This window comes from Notothenia rossii (genome assembly GCF_949606895.1).
Source record: "Notothenia rossii genome assembly, chromosome: 5".
NCBI classification, from domain to species: Eukaryota; Metazoa; Chordata; class Actinopteri; order Perciformes; family Nototheniidae; genus Notothenia; species Notothenia rossii.
The window spans coordinates 11,634,085-11,657,238 of record NC_136903.1 but is presented as its reverse complement, the minus strand read 5'-3'; the positions used below and the strand labels follow the sequence as shown (position 1 = coordinate 11,657,238).

At 40.4% G+C, this 23,154-nt stretch overlaps 2 protein-coding genes across 2 annotated transcripts in view; one reads left to right on the top strand and one right to left on the bottom strand.

Annotated features, from left to right (window-relative positions):
* Window positions 1-984: 984 nt before the first annotated feature.
* appl2 (adaptor protein, phosphotyrosine interaction, PH domain and leucine zipper containing 2) lies at window positions 985-21,448 on the top strand. The gene is made up of 21 exons (XM_079683534.1): window positions 985-1,143; window positions 2,919-3,017; window positions 3,796-3,855; window positions 4,483-4,554; window positions 5,421-5,508; window positions 5,794-5,835; window positions 5,924-5,982; window positions 6,360-6,506; window positions 7,731-7,813; window positions 8,076-8,228; window positions 10,568-10,756; window positions 10,856-10,898; window positions 11,139-11,195; window positions 14,200-14,294; window positions 15,412-15,564; window positions 15,973-16,025; window positions 16,200-16,374; window positions 16,818-16,854; window positions 18,291-18,446; window positions 18,530-18,577; window positions 19,113-21,448. Exons 1-21 carry the CDS (start codon window positions 1,087-1,089, stop codon window positions 19,239-19,241), a joined length of 1,995 nt encoding a protein of 664 aa, XP_079539660.1. The 5' UTR covers window positions 985-1,086; the 3' UTR covers window positions 19,242-21,448.
* Window positions 20,555-23,154, bottom strand: part of tubgcp6 (tubulin gamma complex component 6) — a 31,326-nt gene continuing 28,726 nt past the window's right edge. The window contains exon 25 of the mRNA XM_079683535.1: window positions 20,555-22,394. Within this exon, the coding sequence (XP_079539661.1) occupies window positions 22,303-22,394 (92 nt within the window). The 3' untranslated portion in view covers window positions 20,555-22,302. The remainder of the gene's footprint in view (window positions 22,395-23,154) is intronic.

The following is a 23,154-nucleotide window of genomic DNA, read 5'->3' as shown; positions in this document are numbered from 1 at the left end:
TCAATAGACAAATCAAGACAAGAGGTTTTTGATAAATCCATTGCTCATTGTTAAAATATCAACGTTATTATTCAACCTTTTGTTAAGAAAAGTTATAAAGACGCATAATAATCTACACAATAGGCTTATCTTTTGAAAGAGTCTCATTCTCAAGTGACAATATGTCATTTTTCTATCATTAAAGATTTGATTCAATTAATTTGCAGACACTTCTCACTTAATTTAATTGCAATACACAGTACTCGAGAATACCCATTTGATATACTTAATGCTTGTTTTAGTCAACATTTTAAAATGATTTTTATATGTGTGCTCGTACTGTATAATTTACTCTAAACTTTTTAACTGTATATTAAAATCTATTATTAGTATTAAAAATATAACAATATAATATATAAAAAATATAACGAAAGGGGCCAGTCTGCAATTTTACTTTTTAAGTACATTTTACTGCTGATATTTCTTTATATTCAATTTACATTTGGACTTGCAATGGAGTGTTTAGATTGTAAATGTAATAGCAGAGTATCATTTTAGTTAACACATCAGTAAAGATATGTAGTTTCAAAGTCTTACCACCACTGTAGGAATAGAGAGCTCCCACTCTTTTAAACCTTAGGTCAACCATTAACTTCAGATATATTTGACCTTGAAATAGTATCGTATTGTTGTGATGTGATGTTGTGCATTCAGTCATTTTGTAGAGTTTTTTCAAGGCAGTATTACATATTGCAATTCTTCAAATGTCCACAAGAGGTCCCTGTTGATACTGAAATTGTAAAAACGTTAACGTAAAACAACTACTACAAAGCTCTGCTATTTACAGATCACATGGTTGGAAAATAAGTAAGTTAAATATAAAACAATACAAGCATACACTTTAAATAAAGTTCACTGTTTTTAACTACTTCTCACTAGTTGCTCTCAGCGGTTGCTCTCAACGGCTGTGTGGATGAGATCAGATTAGGGCCGCCTCCAAATCCTACTTGTTCCACTGGTTCCACTCCCCCGCGCAGTGCTCTCTGGGAAACTGAGTCCACTCTAAATAATTCAAGCTGCCGTACCTTTTCTTCCACCGCTAACAAGATGCCGGCCGTACATCACAAACTGCTCCTGGAGGATGCTTTGCAAGACAGTCCTCAGGTAGGCTTGTGTGGGTATTATCACGTTTCAAGACACGACTGTCACACGACAAGGCGTAACGAGCAATGAAGCTAGCTTTCTAGCCCAAACAATATCATGTTCCCGGCGTAGCCTCTTTCCACTGGCCGATGACAGCTCCTAATTGACACTTTGTTGTTGAAATGTAATCCTGTCACAGTCGCCTTCCTGCTCCAAACAAAGTTCTAGTTTATACTGCTAATCTATATGATCGGTGTGTATGTGTCTTTGTTGTGTTTACAAAGCTACTGCTCGTCCCAGTGCTCTTCTCTATGATATGCTGTTGTGCATTTAAACACCTCAATATGTTAGATGTATGGGCCATAGCTGAACCAGAATCCCTCTATTGCAATACTTTTATTTTTCCGATGTCGTATGAGGTTGGATTTTGGGGCTAGACCCTGTAGTGGAGCCGAACTGGGCCCGATTTACAGGATGTGGGAGGGGTTTCCATTATCGGACTGCACTAGAATTAGTCAATAGCCGGCTGCAACAGGGCAGCAGTGGTGGCTCCCAGTGGTAAATAGCATATGTTGTTTAGAGCCCAAAAGTCTAGGGTGCAATTTCAAAGTTGCAATCCATTAAATCCAGAACAGTCCTTGCTTTAATGCTCATCTAATTTAGCCCGTATTAAATGCTCTCTGTTGCATCATTCCTTCTCAAACAGTGCTACCCTTTTAGATGCTTAAGTACAACCCATGCTGAAGGGTTATTTCCTTCTTCACGTGTTTCAACTCCTACAAGAAATAGGCCTGGTGTCATTGCTACATTAAATGTAAACACAGCCAAGTTGTCAATGTTCCAGGTAATGGTTGGTGTGAAATGGTTCTCTATCTTTCTGTGGCAAAAGTCAGGTGGAGTAAACTGTAAACAGACGTTAGCCATGGGTGTGTTTCCTCTCAGCTGTATCTGCCCTGCCTTGCTGCACCTGTTTGGAAATAAAACTACACCCAGACAGGATTTTCTCAGTCTGCAGAAATTAAATTATGTTTAGTTTGACTTGGAAGCTTCACTTTCATAAGCCTCTGCATACTGCAGCTACTTCCCTCAGCCCTCTTTCCACCACCAGAAATGTTTTATGGATCTATTGTTTTATTTTCCACCAAACCTCAAGTTGTGTTTTTTAATTAGGGTACTTAATTACTACTTGTTAAGTACACTGCAAAAATATAAAAAGTAACACTTGACTCAATTTCAATATGCCCAGCTCCGCCTGAATTGTCCTGATGTAATAAACACATTTGATTATCATTTGTGGTTTTAACAGATGCTTAAACTCATTTGAATAATGAGTTGTTGGCATAACGCGACTTCACACCTCAGTATGATTTACGGTTAGGGCTGCAACTGACATTTATCTTAATTTTTGATTAATCTGCTGATTACTTTCCTAAATATTTAGTTAATAGATGAATTGTTTTTTAAATATTGGAAAAATGCTCATTGTAATTTCCTAGAGCCCTAGAGTACAACTTCCAGTTGCTTTCCTTTTGTGAAAATACTCCCAAAGATATTTGATTTGTAGGAGAAAGTTTTAAATAAACGTCATCTTCTTACCCAAAATAACTAATACATTTGTGTGTACCCTCCATCTCAAGTTTGTTCTAAAATGTGTTATATCAGGAAGAAGTCCACTTTTTAAACTCCAGATTGTATTTGTACATAGCATCCTTTTAATAATTAATTTAACTAACCACTCGTCTGTTCAACCTGTTGTCATATTTACCCAAAGAGTGTATAAATGTGTTGTTCCACAGACTCGCTCCTTGCTCAGCGTGTTTGAGGAAGATGCTGGGATGCTTACTGACTACACCAACCAGCTGCTGCAGTCCATGCAGCGTGTGTACGGAGCGCAGGTACTAAACACACACACACACACACACACACACACACACACACACACACACACACACACACACACACACACACACACACACACACACACACACACGCACACGCACAGACACACACTCCGTTTCCTTAACTGTGTTTGGCTTGGTTTAACATCATACAATTGGGCAGGTGTATGTTGTTTTTTCTTAATGGGAGTCATAAAATGTATTTGCTTGGTTGAAGATCATTTGAGGTTAATAATTAGCCTTATAAAACTACAGTAGAGCATTGTATTGGTTTACACTGAAGGGCAGATGCTGCTTTGGAATACACCAATGCCAAACTAGGATATTACACACACCTATATACAGTATGCAGCTGATACATGCAAACTGAAGAATGAAACATCCTGAGAAACATTCCAATTTAAGTGTTGTTTCTTTGACCAGGAAATAGGACATTTGCACAATTTCCGTGTAATGTGCAGTAAGTAATATTATTGTGCTGTTGGAGTGTAGATAGTTTTGACCTCCCTTGACACTTAGACAATGATGCCTCATTGAACAAAACGCAATCACGATAAATGCTTCATTCTTTTCACAGTAAACGGACACAACTTATAACATGATGTAATACCTCAGAACCAATAATGGCTCCCCGCCGGTAAAGCTGGCATTTATGTGACCCTTGTGTTTTTTAAAGGGATTTTTATTTTCAACCCTGACCATTTATTTTCCTTAAAGGGCTTAAAGAAATCATGTCAGTTTTAAAAAAGTTTTTTCCTTCATCTGCTCTTTACAGAGTGAGATGGGACTGGCCACAGAGCAGCTCTCAAGGCAGCTCATCGATTATGAGAAGAAAGTGAGTATTGTTATTATAATCAAGAGTATACTTTTCAATGGAGACAGGGGGTCATGTTCTAGTCACTTTTTTTGTTCCAGGTTTATTTGACTACTGCAGTCTCTTAAGACTTTAATGAATTATGTGTAATTGTTGCAAATGTAATTGTGCATGAGAACATTTCAGGAGTTTTAGACTGGCCAGCCACCATTATCCAGAAAAAATAAGCGCATAAATGACAACAAATAATGTTATATTTGTTTAACCACCTAATAATAGTATATATGTAATTTGATCTTTCTCTCCATGTGTGTCTGCCACACCTAGTCTTTGCATGATCTGTGCATGAAATAACCTTGAAGTGGAAGTGCCTCTCTGTTAGTTATTTATTATGGGTTCTAAATAACGATCCATGCATGAACTAAAACATAATGTATTTGCTGAAGTTGACGGAGCAGCTTCATGAAATAATAATGACAAATAAAAGTAATCGCATTTATGGATAAACAAATCTTGGGTGTGGATTTATGGATTAGCATAGGGTTTAGTAGCCTATTTGGCACTTATGAGCACTGTTTGCTAAATCTGCGCTACATAATGCAGTTTCATGGTATAAACTGTCTCCTCCTTCTTTCCTGTTTCATCTAGAATTTTGCCCTTGGGAAAGGTGATGAAGAGGTAGTCCTCACACTGAAGAGCTTCGCCAAAACTGTAGGAGAGGTGAGTTTCAGTTTTATTGTTTTATGGCTGTGTATTTATATGTGTGTGCTCACAGCAGAAGAGAGCTATGAATGCTAGGTTAATAGTTGGTTATTTTATGATGTAACAATGGAGATTACACCTGTGCTCCCAGATCATGCTGGTAAAAATGACCTTAAAGAAAAGACCTGAGGTGGATACTGCACCGCATGAAAGGACAGCAGTGGGGGAATAGATTGATGGATGAAGGGGTGTGTGTAAGCTCAGGAATATAAAACAGATGGGCTTGTTTCTGTCAGACACGGGGGTCCACAGGCATGCTCACTCAGCACTCAACAGGATTGAGGACACGGCAATCCACACATGCTATTTGTTTAGAGGACACAGGTATACTGTGTGCTTGACCTTTACCTTCTGATTTCCGAAGAACACTTATGTCGCAATGTCAATCCGGCCTACCGCTGCACCTAATGCTGTGAACTTTAGCATTGGCTAAACTCAGATTAACCTGCATGTCCTCCTGTTAGACGCTGGAGTGCAGCTTGTTGATAGGCAAAGAGAATTATCGCAGGTTTGCTGGTGTGTGCGGTATGTGCTCATGTTTCCAATGCTAGAGTTAACAGCAGGTTTTATTTTATTATTCTCTTCAGGAAATGTGCTGTTCCCCAATATGGGCTTGTTATGATTTAGCAGAGTCATTGTCTGTAGTTATGCACCCATTTCAAATATGACTTCACAGCTTGCTGCAGGAACAACCGGGAGCAAATGCCACTATTCATATTGAAATGAATTGAAATGCCTCAAGATGTTTGCGGAGAGTACATTTTCTGTTTATGTATTTGTCCATAGATGTTTTTTTTTTAATAACCTGTTTTTTTGTCATCCAGCTGAACTCCCTCCACTCGGAGCTCGCCCACCAGATGGCCGACAGCATGGTTTTCCCTTTGATCCAGTTTCGAGAGAAAGACCTTACAGGCAAGGCCACACGCACAACAGACAGAACACTTTTCATATTTGTATTTATTTGTTATGCCTGCTATCAACTGTCAAGAGTTGAATAAAGTTATGGGGAGATGGAATAACAGACGACAAAGGTTCCTGGTCAGCGCCTTTACCCCTAAACCACAACACCCCATTATTGTCACGTTATGAGCGATAAGTTATCTGGGCATTGCAATAGCTAGATGTCATTTATTTGATTTGGTTCATTGTTATTTTTTATATATTCTAACAAAACGTCCTTTGCTCTGAATGTTGCAGAGATAAGCACGCTGAAGGAAATATTTAGCATCGCCACTGATGGTGAGTACAAATCCTGACCTATTTAAGAAACCAATAACAATTACCAGTTAGTTTTTGATCCTCATGTCCCTTCTCTACTCTCCTGCAGAGCACGAGGCAGCGATGGTCAAATACAGCCGATTGCCCAAGAAGAAGGAGAATGAGAAGGTAGAGTGACTGTGAAGTGCTTCCTCTCTTGAAAAAGATTTTTCTCATTGAACTGTAGAAGGCCATACTGTACAGTGCATTAATGCTGTGGCAGTGCTTTGCTTTCATTCAAATATTCCTCTACAGCCACACTGCAGTGTTTTAGTAAGAGTGTTACAACACCATGCACTATAATGGCTGCTCAGATAACAGTCCTGCTATTTGCTCCCGTTGGATGTGTCAGCATGTCCTCTTGGACGTACAAGATAAATCGTCTTTGTTGCTTATTTGTATGTGTGTGAGACGAGGAAAAGTGTTTGCATGTATGAGTGAGTGTGCAGAGTTTGATCGTGAGTTGATATAAACATTTGCATGCTTATCCTCTCCTTCCTGGTCAGGTGAAGTCAGACTTGGTGAAGGAGGTGGCCTACACCCGGAGGAAGCAGCACTCGGCCTCGCTGCAGTATTACTGCGCCCTCAACGCCCTGCAGTATCGCAAGAGAGTCGCTATGCTGGAACCAATGCTAGGCTACACACAGGCACAGGTACTGACCACCATCTGGGTCACAACACATTAGCATATCAGTATTCAAAGTCCTGGGTATGCATCTCCTCTTTAGAACTGATTAAGTTAATAAAGAACAATTGTTAGAGTTCGATATATAAACCACGGGGGGAATAAGTATTTTATTCTTTTTACGGAAAAAAAGGGATTTGTATCTTCTTTTTCTGTTTCCAGCTTTTCAGTAGCTTTACTGTTTCATATTCGATATCAGACGAAATATCTTTGTCTATGTAATATTTTCGTTCACTATTTTGCATTTTATAGTCAAAACAATTAATCTAGAAAATGAATGGCAGATTATCTTTCAATTACATAATTGTTTGTTGCAACCCTGCATGTGACCACATGCAATGTGTCTCTCTACATTTCTATCGCATACTAATCGAACTGTAAATGTTTAAAGGTCCCATGTCATGCTTTTCTGGTTATTACCCGTCCCCTTGTTTGTTATGAAGGTTTTTCTGCATGTAAACGGTCTGCAGAGTCTCAAACCCTCAAAGTACACCCTGTAGCGAGTAAAACTCTAACACAGAAAAGACCTGTCTATGCTGCCAAAGAACGCCTCGTTGGGGATTTCTCTTTTTCCATTTTATTCTTCCTGAGTATGGTGACGTAACCATGCCCAGGTCCAAATGGACCAATCCTTGGAGCTCCTCACACACACACAATCAGCCTTATCTTTTCTCAGCCGCAGCTGCGTGGATCTCCACTCACAGTTCGCCACACACTCACGTGTGTATGCTCAGGCTGAGTTTCGCCGTGTCTCGCTGTCTCGCAGACCCCACGCAGCAACCAGGAAACCACACCAGTAATCCAGCTCACACTGTCCGCTCCTCAAGTCTCAAAGGGCGGAGCAGCGAGCCCCGCAACGTCCCGCCAACACGGCACCCAGGCCCCACGCAGCATTCCCATCTGTTTGTCATTAGTGGTGTCCTTTTCTGGTTGCTAACAAACGCCATTGTAACACATAAACACACCTCAAAGCACTGTGGACTCATAGGGAGGGGGGGGCAGGAGCTCCAACAAGGCGTGTAGGACAGAGATTACTATACAGAGATGCTGTATGAGAAACCAATGTGATTTTGGAACAATGTAAATCTATTTTCGTATACCTCAAAATGTTTATTATGATCAGTAGAAATGGCACAACATGGGACCTTTAAGTAATTCAAGATGAATAGCTCATTATTATCTCATCACGCAGATCCGCTTCTTCAAGAAAGGCATTGAGCTGGTGTCAAAGAAGATGGACAACTTCCTCTCCTCTGTGTCCAACATGACTCAAAAGTAAAGTCTATCTCATTAACAACCATGTTCCTGTGTATGTGATGAACCAAAGCTTTGGTATCAACAGTGTACAGCGCTGTGAATAGTTGTTTATAATCCTAAACAGAAATAGTTATACTCTGAACTACTGCAACACTCATCACCCTTTTTAGGCATGATTTAGCAGAATAACACTTAATAATGTTAAGCATCGAGTTTGTTTAAAAGAAAGTTCTAAATGTTTTGATGGAAATGCTTGTATTGAAACTTTGTCGGCCATTAGTATCCAGGCCCAGCTGGACTCGGAGGCGGAGGGCATGCGTGCGGCGCAGAGGGAGCTTCTGTCTGTGGAGGACACGGTCTATATGCCAGACATGGACACTGAGCCTGTCAATCGCACACTCATCCAGAAGGCTGGCTATCTCAACATTAGAAAGTAAGATTCATTGCACTCATCATGGCCCTATGTTAAATCTGAGGACACCTCATATTCACTTAGCGTTCTTTTTTGGTCGACATGTAAATGTGTGTCTTGGTAAGAAAAAAACATGCTTTTATATGTACCACTTTAAACATGTGACAATTCAATGATTTGGTAGATGATTAAGTCTGGCTCAATAGATCGTGCATTCAGTATACAGTGGTTATATGAAAGGGGCCCGTTTTCCTTTTCTGTCGTGTGTTATATAGGTTTCTGTGCATGTGGTCTGCAAAGGCTAAAACACCAATGTTCCCTCCAGAGGGAGTTTCTCTCCCCACACACTCCCCCCTGCCTGAAACGCCTCAATTGGACTCTTTTGTTTACTTCCGTAACACAGTGACATGACTCATGCTTCCATGGATAGCGTTACAACAATTTGTACATGATAGGCTAAGGGGGCGGGACATCTCTTGGCGGTTGATCATTACAAAGCCGGCCAGCTAACCAATCAGAGCAGACTGGGCTCTGGTTTCAGACAGAGGGTGAAAAGAGGTGCTGCAGCACAGGAGAAAATTAAAGACATTACATGTTAGACGCTTTTATCCAAAGCGACTTAGATACTCAATACAGTGGGCAATCCCCACAGGAGCAATATGGGGTGAAGTGTCTCAGGGACACAACAACATGCTGATTGCAGTGGGGTTTGAACCTGTGACCTCCAGATCCAAAAACCAACGCACTAGTCCACTGTGCCACACGCCCCATAAAAACCTATTTGAACATTAAAGCATTTGAACATGTCACAGTAGAGACACACGTTAATAATATGAAGCAACACATTTGCAAGTTAATGGGCCCTTTTAAAAGTGCAGTCAGCGATTCTGGAGAAAGTATGTTTATTTTTGAACTTATATTTCTTTCTTTGCAATTGTCAGAGCCAGGGCTGTGTATTAATGACATATGTCTTCTCAGTTCACACACAGAATGATGAGTGAGATGTTTCACTGTATTTAACTAAACAGTGTATTGGATTTGATTTGCTGACTTCACCTTAAAGTCTTGAAGTTAGAAATAATCAAACAAAAAAAATGATAAATGTGCTTCTCTTGCTAATGTTGTTCAAAATAAGCATGACTGCAGTAAACAATAAGTCAGTCACAGCCGACACGTCGGGTCAGGCAACATGTTGACAGTGTGCGCTGTCAGCCTTTTGCTGAGTGGATGTATGAGAAAAGAAACGCCCGTAATGGCTCCGGGAGGTGGAACTGCACCGTAGCCCGCGATGTGATTTAGTGAAATGTCAGAGCTGTCAAACTCTGTCTCTCGCTCATATACATCCAAAGTCTTTGACAAATGTCTGTGACACCGGAGAAAAGGTTTCCGCAGAATGTCATTCTGTTTAATGACACACACCGCCAGGAGCCTTTTGAACGCTTGTCAAAAGCTGAGTCCACAGAACATTTACTATATATTTCTCTATATTAAGGGTCTGAGTCACCCACGGCAGCATGAGCCATTCACTGTGATATTAAGTGTGTCTGCAAATATTTTTCAAACAGGATGTAGAAGAAGAATGCCATTTCAATGAGTCATGCAAGTGTCTCTTTGTTTTGGTGAGTCAGAGTTAAAGGACATTGTAGTCTACTTTGTTGTTTATGCACAGAAAGTGATAGCCAAAGCAAATTCAAACCAAAACAAAACAGATGTTCACCTTCACAAAAAATACATGTGAAGGAGAATTTATATTTACAAGTGTGAGGAAAAAAATAAGGACAAAACTAAAGTATTGGTTTAGTATTGGTTTCTAAGCTGATTCTTTTATTCAAGAATATTATTATTATTACTATTATTCAGTTTCTAAGCTGATTCTTTTATTCAGCTCAATTGGTTGTGACATATAAATTCCCAAGCAATACCAAATACCTTTTTTATTATAAATTGTACTATCACAGAATCATATATCTTACAAAAAAGAATATAACATAATATTTTCTTTATATTTTAAAGACTAACACCTATATCATAATGACCTGGAGCAGTTTTTTTGTACAAATGAAATCACCATTATTATTTATAATGTTTATATTTTTCCTAGTTCCAGTGAAATGTTTGTTTGTTTGTTTTAGTTTTAAAAACGTTAACACAACTTTTTAAGGAGAAAGAATTAGAATCTACTTCTTGCATATCTTTATTCTGAACTCATTTTTAAGCCAGATCCTTAAATCCCTGCCATTCTTCCTCTTTTACGAAGCCCTCCTCACTTATAGAACGTTCTATTACTCCACCGATAAACCTTTCGAAATCTCACATATCTTTGCCGACTATTATCCACTCTTTCTCCCCCTGTGCTCCAGTAAAACCGGCCTAGTGACCACAGCCTGGGACCGGCTGTACTTCTTCACCCAGGGAGGGAACCTGATGTGCCAGCCGCGGGGGGCGGTGGCGGGGGGCATGGTGCTGGACCTGGACAACAGCTCCGTCATGGCTGTGGAGTGTGAGGACAGACGCTACTGCTTTCAGATAACCTCCCCCTCAGGAAAAACGTAGGGACACTTTTCCACATGTCCAACAATAAGAGTAACGTGAATGAGATACTGGAGGAATCTTGTTTCATTCTCTCCCATTTTCATCACTGCCTGCAGGTCAATGATCCTACAAGCTGAGAGCAAACGGGAATATGAAGAAGTGAGTTTGAAAGATGACGTTTTAAAAAGCTGTCGGATCTTCCTTGTTGTTTTCTAACTCCATTCAAAAGACATCTGCTGGTTCAAGTATCTGTCATATTGTACTGGAGGAGCTGTCAGGACCGATCTGCGTGTTTGTCATATTTCCTTTTGTGCTTTGCCACATCTGACTGGCCTGTCACAGCTGGTGTCAGTCTGGTTCAGAGGAAGTGCTAATGCGGATCTCTTTGTTTCTTTTTAGTGGATTTGCACCGTGAACAACATTTCCAGACAGATCTACCTGACTGACAACCCAGAGGTAACACACACACCCCACACACACTGCACGTTTAAAAAAGGAACCAACGAAACCTACGACATGCTAACTTTAGTTGCTAATATATTGGTGGATTCAAAATAAACTTAATTGTAAAGTTTAAGTTGAGATGAGAGATACTAATTCCCCCCCGGGGAAATTCAGGAGTTTAAGCGGCCACAGAGTGAGATTGAAAAACAGGACAGTACAGATTCACACAAGATTAATCAATTAAAGATTTAATTAAAATACAAATGATATACAGGTCAGTGTTTCCCCTAGGATGGAGTCATAGCAGCGGTGCTAAGGCACGTGGGCCCAGCATAATGTGAGCGTGGAGCGCGTGGAATTTTTTAGTGTGTGTACGTGCAAAGTGTGCCCCCGCCAATGTGTCTGCCAGCAAAAGAAAGGCTCTTGAGGCCTAGTACCAGGGCCGGTTCTAGCCAATTTGCTGCCCTAGGAGAGATTTTATATACATGTATAAAGAATAAATGAAAAATCTCTACAAAAGACAAATACACTACAAAAACAGAAACGTATTGACATGGGTAATATAAATAAAAACGGCTTCAAATGTATTCAGTATTGTATGAAGATGTTTGAATTGGGAGGTGGACGTCACATCTTCTAAGGGGGTCCGGGGGTATCTAACTATCTTGACTTATCTAAACACTCAGAGAGTCCTTTACCTCACTGAGCTGTAGTTATCAGCCTCTCAGTCTGACAGGAGAGCTCTCCTCCACCCTGGTTGTAGAAACATCGACTTCTTATATCCGTCAGCGCAGCTAGCACCAGATTCTAATAACAACAGCGCCGGTACCGGTGCGCCCTCTCTCTCTCTCTCTCTCTCCCTCGCTCGCTCCCACGCTCGCACTTTGGCTGTGAACTGCGGGGGCGCCTGATAAGCCAACATCCCGCATTTTCATCACTTACAGCGCCCATCGTACAGGGCAAATGAAAAGTGTAACCGGGGTGAAAAGGGTGTTACATATTCTTAATTATGAATGTTGTTACATCAAGGCTGAAAAATAGGATGAGCGCCAACGGTCAAAAATGTTTTTTCCCCTCCCAGAGCTACCAGCGCAGCGCCCCCCCGGATCTGGCGCCCTAGGCCCTAGTACATACAGTGGCAATGTCTCAAGATTTAGCAAAAATACACCTTTATTGAACATACAGTAACACAAATACTACAAATCCACATAACAAACAATAAAAAATGCCACTTATTATTATTTTAACTAAATAAATAAAAAAGTTGTATTTGTATATAGGGGAAACACTGCAGGTAAATAACTGTTAAAATAAGAAATAAATTAAATGAACATATATATACATATTTGAGTAAGTTAAGTTGTGTCAAATGTTATTTATTTTTGTGCTCCTTCATCCCTTAAACACTGTATATAATAAGAACAAATTAGAAACAACAATTATAAATTAAATCTACAATAAGTATTCAATCTGTGAGTTATTTAAAGTGCTTATACATTATTTGTGTGTGCTTACTGTTCAGTATTTTTACCACCTTGGGGTGTAAAAACGGTATATGAGGTGTCTGCACCGAGCTCTGATGCTTCGTAGGCGTACCCTGAGGGAAGGAACGCAAACTGAACGTGTGCAATGTGACGGCCTGAGGTGTTAATCTGAATCCGTGGCGATGATGTCCGTATGATTTTATTCATCTGTACTGGGTTAGCCGTGTTTGGACTGTCAGAAGTACGCTAACAGTAAGGATGCCCTCTCTAAAGCAAACAGGAAGACATTTCGTTTTTGTGGACATTTCGTTTTTTTTTTTTAAAGCATCTCAGAAAGTATACAGTTTTGATTTGGTCTTGCTGAGAAAATCCATTTGTTGTTCTTCTCTGTTTCAGAGGCATAACATATAATGGTATTGTTCCAGTGTTGTCTCGTGGACCCCCTCCCTCCCTTCTCTCACAGCAGTTGTTGCCTTAACTGCTTTTGAAGCAAAACATCTTGCCTGTTTGCAGGGGGCTTGACTCTGTGAAAATGTTTACTCTTGTCACACAAACAGACAGTCGCTGTGTCTGAAATATCTCACTTTCTGTATTTTCCCTTCATCATAATCCCTAGGTGGTTTACCATGGAGTAAGTGATGATTACAGATTTCAGATACTAATCATCCTGTTGTGTTACTAGTGGAGCAAAACTGCAAATGACACGCTTGTCATCTCAAGATCTTTAGGAACCAGTTGTGTATCTGTACGCTCTATGAAAGCTACTGTTAATGTTTTGTTCCTTTTTGTGGGGGATTTCAAATCTCTATAGAGCTGTGGTCTGATTTCTAGGTGCTACAGAATGCAGACAAAAGCTGGAAAGTAAATGTTGGGCACAAAACAACAAATCAAGAATGTTTTCAGACACCTTGTTTTGTTGTTGTGAAAGTTGTCAGTGCGGAGATGACCCCTGGTGTGGGTGTTTGTGCAAAACTGCATAGACTCATCCTCATTTGCATATAAATATATACTTAATGATCTGTGTTCTTCCTCCTTGTCTCAGTTATTCTCTTTCTGAACTCTGTTAATTGCTTTGTTGAAAAAAATAATTGAGCATTCTTCTTGTTGCCACTAATTAGAGTAAAACAACGAAATGTAGAGAGCAAACTTGCCCCTCAATATATCATTGTTTTTTTTTCTTGTTTTTTGAAATTTAAAGCATTATTTAAAAATGAACTTTTTAACTAATCACCTTAATGTATTCAAACTTCAGGTTCAGGTTATTTATTATTTATTAAAGGTTATTCTCCCAAAATTACAACACAGGATATATACTGTATGCCTGGGTAAGGAAAGACTTAACAAAATAAACCTGGAAGTACTTGTATGTGTTATTGCTAGTAAATCATTGTACACATGTAGAGAGTATGGGAGAGATGAGAGAACGGTTAACATTTTGTGATGGTTTTTAACCTTTTAGGCACTTAATACTGCTCTGCTCTGATTTGATAAATAAGCTAATTTCTGATACAGAGATCTTGTTTGTTGTTTAGGCTGTGGCCATTCGACTGAACAAGAGTGCCATCCAGGCGGTCACCCCCATCACCAGCTTTGAGAAGAGACCGGAGGGCGAGGCCAACCCCGACAGGTCAGGCTCGTCTAACTTCACAATCTGCATCCTTTTCTGTAGTTTATAATGAAGTTATTCAAAGGTGGCTTTTAAACTGCGCTGAACTGGGTTTTTGATTTGTATGCGACTTGCTTTTTGCATGTCTTATTGGTTATTTATGTCAGTATGTATCTCAAATGTTTATAATTGTGTCAGTGCAAAACACAACATCTTTACATGTAAATTGTTCACGGCGTAAAAAGAGATTGAGAATGTGATTACATTTTCCCTCAGTAGGGAAGGAACAAAATGTCCGCCTATGATGACTGAGGTGAACCGACATTATGCATCTTGTCACTTTCTGCTAAGTTGCATACCGCTTAAATGTTCTCCACGCTACGAATGAGCAATTATAGCTTGGCAACGGTAACTAGGCTTGTCGGGTTAGAAGAAGAAGAAGATACACTTTATTAATCCCTACAGGGACACTTCTTTCCCCACTCTGTTGTGTTGAGGATATACATGCAACACACAACCACATGCAGATAGGAGAGGTGGCAGAGCAGAGAGGCTGCCAGGTACTCGGCACCAAGGGAACAGTTTCGAGGTTAGGTGCCTTGCTCAAGGGCACCTCGGCAGTGGCCTTGGAGGTGAATTGGCACCTCTGCAGCTCACTCCGTTTTGTTCCGATCGGGACGTGAACCGGCAAGCCTTTGGTTCCAAGATCAAGTCCCTACAGACTGAGCCACTGCCGCCTCAAAGATGGACTTTTTATTAATCCCTCGTGGGGAAATCGTTTCTCTGCATTTGACCCATCCTAGTGTTAGGAGCAGTGTGCTGCCATTTTGAACGGCGCCCGGGGAACAGTGTAGGGAACGGTGCGTTGCTCAGGGACACCTCGGTAGCACTTGGTCTTGCCAGGACTTGACATGGTGACCTTCCAGTTGCCAAGCCAACCCCCTATCGACTTCGCCTCCACCGCCAGGCTTTGAATTTCTCAACATGTCAAAGTGGTGCCAATTGTTAAAAGAAATCCTAAAGAATCTGAACACTGAAAGCATTATTGGTTTCTGAAACTGTTCTTTTGAAGTTGAGTTTTGGACGTTTTGGTTATTCCGTTTTTTCCAAATAACTGATCCGCTGTTTCTCCCTGCAGAGCGAAGCCAGGCGGGGTCCATACCACCGGTGGTTCCCAGAAGACGGGGGCTGCTCCGGAAGCTGAAGACCTGATCGCCCCCGGGACCCCCATCCAGTTTGACATCATGCTGCCAGCCTCCGAGTTCCTGGACCAGAACAGAGGGGGGGGGAGGTGAGGGTGCATGTTAGTGAGAGCAGAGCAGGAGTGATTAGAGCTGCTGGTGGATCATTTCCTGAAAGTCTGCCTCATAGTGGTTATTATTTCATTTCCAGGAAGCAAAAATAGTTCTTAATGGCCTCGATGCAGAGGTTTAATAGCTTTTTGTGTGTGTGTGTGTGTGTGTGTGTGTGTGTGTGTGTGTGTGTGTGTGTGTGTGTGTGTGTGTGTGTGTGTGTGTGTGTGTGTGTGTGTGTGTGTGTGTGTGTGTGTGTGTGTGTGTGTGTGTGTGTGTGTGTGTGTGTGTGTGTGTGTGTGTGTGTGTGTGTGTGTGTGTGTGTGTGTGTGTGTGTGTGTGTGTGTGTGTGTGTGTGTGTGTGTGTGTGTGTGTGTGTGTGTGTGTGTGTGTTTCCTTCCTGGCAGACGCACAAATCCATTTGGAGAAACGGACGATGACTGTTCTCCAGAAAGCGACGGTAACCATTTCCCTCATCTGAATGCAACTAAATGCTTCTGCAAAGCACAGCTTGAGCCCGGCTTGACCTCGTTGTGTGCCTGTTCATGTCCCTTACCTTCATACCTGAACCAATGAATTGACTTCAGTGTTTTATGCCGCCGACCTGTTTGTGATGATTGTATGTTTTCCGCAGACTCCCTCCTGCAGCAGGTGTTCGCCGTGCGCTTCCAGGGTTCGATGGCGGTGCGCTGCGGGAACAATCAGGAGGTGATCTACGAGGCCATGAGGCAGGTTCTGGCCGCCCGAGCCATTCACAACATCTTCAGGACCACAGAGTCACACCTCATGGTCACCAGCAGCAGCCTCAGGTACCGTTTACTGCATATCTGTCAAGTTGGACATGAGTACCAGAGATTTGGACAAACTTTTCAGAAGTTTACTTCCAAAGAAAAAAAAAAAAAAAATGTGCAGGTGGAAAATAAAGTTGATAGTCCTGCACTGAAGGTAGAAAGAAAAATGATGTGGTATTTAAAATGCTGTTTGTCTTTTCTCTGCAATCTTTTTGGCTCTGTTGAAAAAGCAATAGTACTATTTCATCTGCCTCACACAGCCTCACAATCTTTTCTGCTACAAGTCATATTTCATTGTTTACACTCTGATTTGGAAAGCTGTTGTATAACCCTCGGTTTATTTCCCCATTGATAAGAAGCTTCATCTCGTGTAAGCATTGTTTCGAGCTGAAACAAAACAAGGTCGAGGCTGTTTCACGAGTCTTCATTATTCACAAGTGTCTCCTTTGTCTTCACAATAGGTTGATTGACCCTCAGACTCAGGTTACAAGAATCAGTGTGAGTATGAACAGTTATTGAATCTGTGTTAATCAAGAGCCCTTTCTCTTCTTTGTTCAGACGTGAAGATTTAGTCAAGGTTGCAAAAGTTCCGATAATATTTCTTTCATGGAAATGAACAGGAATGAATGTTAATTAACGAGAACGCGGTGAAATCTCATTCATTTGTCTAACTAATGCCTCTGAACTGCAGTCAGTGATTTCTTTCTTTATACAGTACAGTCTGAAGTCAAAATGCATGGAAGTTTATGGAAACTAGCGGAATTTGAAATAGCACGAATAAATAATTGAATACCAAGATTTTAACCATAAAGTAAAATTTAAAGTTAAAGTAATTATAATTTGAGTGGAAAGTTTAATTTAGAGAATTATTGTCATACAACAGGTATATGGAGTATGCGTATTCAAATTAAGAAATAATAAGGTAATTAGGAAACTAAGGTAATGCATATTTATAAGCATAGCACATAGAACTATTACAATATATTTACGTTTTTAAGTTATACTTTACTAAACTACTTAGACCTCGTACTACCCTATGACTCTTTATTTATTTTCAATGATTTGCCGCACTATGACTTGTTAGACATTTAGCTTAGGTGACTATATGCTGGTTAACAGAAGTATGGTAGGCTGTGGCTCAATGGATAGTGTGCTGGACTTGGAATCAGGGGGTAGCAAGTTGCAGTCAGCATGTCGTTGTGTCCCTGAGACACTTCACCCCAAGTTGCTCCTGTGGGGATTGCCCTCAGTATTGAGTATGTAAGTTGCTTTGGATAAAAGCGTCTAACAAGTGACATGTAATGTAATGTTATAAAAATAATAACATCATTGAGTGTGTTTTCGTTCATTGCTGTTGAGATCTTCAGATAATGTACTGACATGTAATGCATGCAAAAACAATGTATAATCTATTAACTCAAGCAATATAGTCCAAACTTTGCTGAAAGCATGTCATCCTTTGGTTCAGTGCTGCAGGGAGGGGGGGGGGGGGGTTATTGTGATGGCTGCACATGTGATGAGAGGATGCACTGTGAATAGAGAGGGTGGTCATTCTACTGAAGTCTTATTTAGAAGACATACTTTATTAATCCCTCACAGGGAAGAGTGTATGCTTGTAAACAAGTCTGTACATGTGATGGAAGAGTGTGCCAGCGCGTGCAGTGAATGGGCACCATTTGAATAAATTGACATACTTGTAAAGTCAAAATAACCCGTTAGACCTGGCATTGCTTTTTGATACGTATTTTAGTCCCACTGAGAGGTTCACTGTTTAAGCAGTCAGGTCCACATTTCATTCTGAAAGTGTACAAAATGTTACAAAATGAACTTCCTTTGGCCATTTTTGTATCCTTTGCAACCCAAGCCGCGTCTCCTGTAATCCACTCGGACCACGTGTTTCTAAATCTGTATTCCCCTCCTGTCTCTTCTCTCAGTTCCAGCTGGGGGAAGTGACTCAGTTTGCGGCGCACCAGGAGAACGGCCGGCTGATGGGCTTCGTGGTGGAGGGCAGGGACTGGAGTGATGGAGACGAGGAGGGGGAGCCTTCGTTTAGCACCTTCGTCTTCGAGAGCAACACAGAGGGCGAGAAGGTAGATACAGAGAAAAGCTTTACCCTGTTTTAAGAAGGGTAAAATGCGTGTATTAAAGTTGATGTTTTTGTCTTTATTCACAGATATGTTACACCATAAGTTTGGCGAAGGACATTGCAGAAGCTAAGAAGGTATCATCAATAACACAATCAGCTGATTTCTCCATAACAGAGAAATGACACCTCATTGATGTTTAAAGTTGGAAGTCATATTTTAAACGACCCGTAACTCTGGAACAGTCTCCCTGCAGTAAGCGTTAGAAAATGAAACCGTATTGCTCATCTCTTTCAATGTGTGTGTATGATCAGTTTATTTGGTTCTGATTTACTCTCTGGAGGCCTTTCTTCTTTTCAATGTTCTCTAGTCCTGCATCTGCCTTTTTATTTGTCTCTCTTATCTCCTGTGAAGCTCATTTTATTGCATATTTCTGTACAAAATGTGCTCGATCAACACATATTTATTATATAATTTATTTAGGTTTTATAGTATCACGACACTACATTAGAGTGGTTTTTCAGTGGCTGATCAGGAGGTATTTATGAAGAGAAATAAGAAAACAACTTCTACCTCCCATAGTTCATACAAAAATGTATTGTCACGACTTGTGGATTTAAAAAAAAATCACGCTCAGGTGAAATAAGCATTCTGTTACGTTTGTTTCCTCAGGACCCAGACGCCCTGGCCCAGCTGTTGAAGAACATGCCTCTCACCAACGACGGGAAGTTCCTGCTGCTGGAGCCGGAGACGGGCGACACGACCAACGGAGCGGAGGAAGACCTGGAGTCTGAAGCCTAGTTCCCCCCTCAGGACCAAAAAACCACCAGGGACACGGTCCGTCCTTTGCCTCGGAGAGAAGTTTCTCCTTGAAGGTGATGCCATGACCGGCTAACCCCTAACTCTGGTACTCTAGCACCCATAATAGAGAGTGTAGGTCACTTCCACTCACCCTCTGTCACAGACCTGGAAGGAACAAAAAGCAGATCTGATGGCTTCTCTATCAGATCTGCTTTTCTTTTGTAGCACGGGTCTTTGGATTTGGAGTTGTTGTTTTGGGACTAAAAAGGGAACAATAGGTATCGATTGTGTTTCAATGTCTTCTAGTATCCCCGGCCATCTAACAGAAGGTGGTGAATTACTTTGTTTTAGGTTTACATTAGTTCTTAGGTTTTACGTCGTTTGGAGAGTTCATTCCTTTGCTATGTTTACACGTTAACTTGTACGTTATGCTCTTATGCAACTATTTTTGTGTTTATTTTGTTTGTCCGTGTACAAAAAAAGTTATTGCACTTCCAAAAGTTAATATCAGTTTAGTAATGCTTGACGGCTACCGAATGCACTTATTAAGACATTTTAAGACAACGAAGGACTTCAAAATGGTTTAATTAATGTCAATCTTTAATCAATGACTGTTAAATTCCTTATGATTTAAACTGTGTGAGCATGTGTGCCCTGAACAGTGGACACAATTGGCATGAGCGATTAGATTAAGCATCTTTGTTCTTCCTGCACTCTTACCACTTACACATATGGTGGTCTTAAGCATTCCTACTAAACTGAATTCATGTAATATTTTTTGTTATAACCACTACCTATACAAAGCAAGTCTTAAGATGATCTGTATGCAAGGTTCTCCTCAAGCAGCCAAATAATATTTAGTCAAATGAGTAGGTTGGGCTAGGTTTCTTTAAGGCGTTTTGTAAATACGAGCCGTGCGAGTGTCTATATGGTGTTTAATCAGTCGGCTGCATTAAAAGCTTTCAGAGTCGATATGCTAGGACTAATGCGGTGCATGATTAAATAATGGCGTTCTCTCCGTCCCGTCGCAGAATATTAAAACTCTACACTGAGCGCTGAGCTGTAATATTAAAAGAAATGTCACGGTAACGCATGTAGGCAGTGGGGTATAATGTACGTTTGAATACAGGAAGATTAAAGGAAGGCAGGCGACCCCTCCCCTTTGGGTCCATGTTCGGTTTTAGTCAATTTGAGCTGTTATGATATTAATGGACGGTGGTGTTGAACGATGAAAGTGTTTTTGTACCTGTAATACAGACGGGGTCATAACCACTGACTTGACGTTGATCGTGAAAGTTACATTGTGTTGACCATTGAGTGTCTGTCTGCTTCTTTTTTTTTTACTCTATCAGATTTCTTGGCGTAATCACATATTAAACACGGAATAAGTCTGGATATTTCCTCAAGGACTGTCTGTTCTTCTGGTGAAATCATTAATTATGAGTATGTTTTGTCACTGCTCATTGTAATCTACTGAATAGTTTGACATTTGGGGAATGGGTACATTTGCTATCTGGTGTAAGAAGAACAGATTGATAAACTAAAAACAGGTGTTAAAAGCTTTTGAAGAGACATGGAGCGTTACAACATATTCCGATCAATAATGGAAATTGAAGTTTTTGTGTTTATCTCCTCAAACTCTTACTGTAAGTATAATGAAAGCGTCCCTCTTTAGTGCTGTTCTAGTGAAGGCAAGAGAGTACACGACTCTCACAGCACAATGGAGACATGTTCATATGTTCAAGCCTCTCTCGGTGGTCTTTGCCTGAAGCTTTTGTGAAGCCTGCTCATTCTCATTATGAAACTGTAATGGTAATTAACCTTGAACCACGTCTCAGACTATTTCCTATTGGGTCCTTCAATTTGAAAATAATTGGACCTGGGGAGTCCTTGAAAAGTGAATACATTTGATGATTAAGGTGGTGTGGTACTCTTAATGAAAATATTGTTGTCAAAGGGTCACAGTATCCAGGTTACTACACTAAGATAATGAGCGTGTTTCCCTAAATGTCAAACTTTTGCTTTAAGTCGCGACGGTTAACCACTTCTCTTCCTGTTGCCTGATGTAAATGCGTATCTTCTGATGCTTTAAAGAACAATTCATCCATCCAGTATGTTTGCCCTGTTCTTCTTCAGGTGCTGGTTGACACGCTTCAATCACACCGTTAATAAAACTAAAGCTTTGCAAACTAACCTGCAGCCCACAAGAGCCTCCGAATTTCTTTCCTGTTCGACTTACACAAGCTTGTCCTATTCCTGATTTATGAATATGATAACATTTTTTTAAACTACACCATCCATTCAATAAAATAAATCCTCTTCTTGTTGCAGCCCTTTAAACGTGTTACTGCCGCGCTGCTTATTCTTGTTGAATGCTTGCCCTTGAAAGTGAAAGCAACATCAGGAGAACTCTGGGTACTCATGGTGTAGAAAATACATTTCAGTTACACAGTAAATACTGCCCTCTACTTTTATGAATAGCCAAGGTTGACACAATCCATTACCCATAATGCTTTACACCTTATTTGTCCTAGTTTTCTTAAATAAATGCTAACATGCAATCTTGAATAAATACAAGTAGCTTTTTTACATAAATGTGTTTTCTTCACAAAAGTACTTAAGCATCAAAACTAGAAAAAAAGAAGTCATTTTGCTTTTGTATTTACATAATACATAATATATAATGCACTTATATTCTAAACAGTTGGAAGAACACCTGAGCGGAGACTTTACAGTAGGCCTCTTTACAAACGTTGGCAGCATACAGAGAGTCCAGAAGCAAAGCCATTAATCAAGCGCAGGCATGTAGTTCAGATCCTCCACATTCATTACTTAAACTGGCTTTAATGTCAAACGCATGCTCTAATATAAAGCACCGGTGGGTTTTTGAATATATTTTGAACAGTGAAATGAAGGCCAGAGGAACTGCATTTATCACACGTCTGATTATGTTTCCTTTAAACACATTTCAGGGATTCTAAAAATGTAAACACACACGGTACACGACGGTTCATTGGATAAGTATCTAAGCCTACAGCTGACACACACGCCAGAACAGAGCTCAGGAGTCTTTGTAGTAGTTGTTGAAGTTGATGCGCAGCAGGAAGTCCTCCAGATGAGGCTGGTAGCCCCGGTTCACCAGCTTGGTCACCACTGAGGAGAGAGGAAACATAAATCACTTAAAGGTAGGGTAGGTAAGAATGGAGAAACCAGCTCGAGTGCGCTAGAATTTGAAAGTACGCAGCCGGAAAAAATCTGCCCCTTCCTTCAGACTTCCTTACAGAGCCCCTCCTCCAACACACGAACGCGCACATGACCAATGAGGGCATGAGATAAGTGTGTGCACAGATGGAAGGCTGACAGGCAGGTAGGCCATCCGGTTATTTTAACCGGGCCGGCTCAGATGATTGGTCGTGCTTTTTAAAGCGCTACGGCTTCCAGAGATGATATATTTATTGTCAAAGCATTTAATATATTCATTGCCATCAGGATGTTAAGAGCATTCCATGGAATATAACAAAAAGTATTTCTGAAGTGAATTACCTACCCCACCTTTAATACATGTTTTATTTTTAACAAGAAATTACCACTCCTCTGTGGTTCAGTTACAGAATGATTTGTGGGGATGTATAATGCGTCAGTATCTTCACATAAACAACATCTGAAAATACTTATTTTATACATGTAATGTCAGTGATGGGGGACAACATCCACTATAACTTACATTGCTTTAAGAAATAATCCTGTAATAACAAGCATGAACAGGAAAAATCATGAAGCCAGAAATACTGAAAGTAAACCATAGCTAAAAATATGTAAATAAATAAACCAGCTTTTTGTTTGTTATATATTTATACACATAAAAACTCTTACTGTTACTTATTTATCCTATTCATGTTCAACACTTCTGATC

What these genes read in the sequence shown, in the direction of transcription:
- appl2 (XM_079683534.1), top strand. Translation starts at nt 1,087, where the DNA reads ATGCCGGCCGTACATCACAAACTGCTCCTGGAGGATGCTTTGCAAGAC. An exon ending in ACCTGACTGACAACCCAGAG is followed by an intron (nt 11,196 to 14,199) that starts GTAACACACACA and finishes TTTGTTGTTTAG; the next exon opens with GCTGTGGCCATTCGACTGAA. An exon ending in CAGAACAGAGGGGGGGGGAG is followed by an intron (nt 15,565 to 15,972) that starts GTGAGGGTGCAT and finishes CCTTCCTGGCAG; the next exon opens with ACGCACAAATCCATTTGGAG.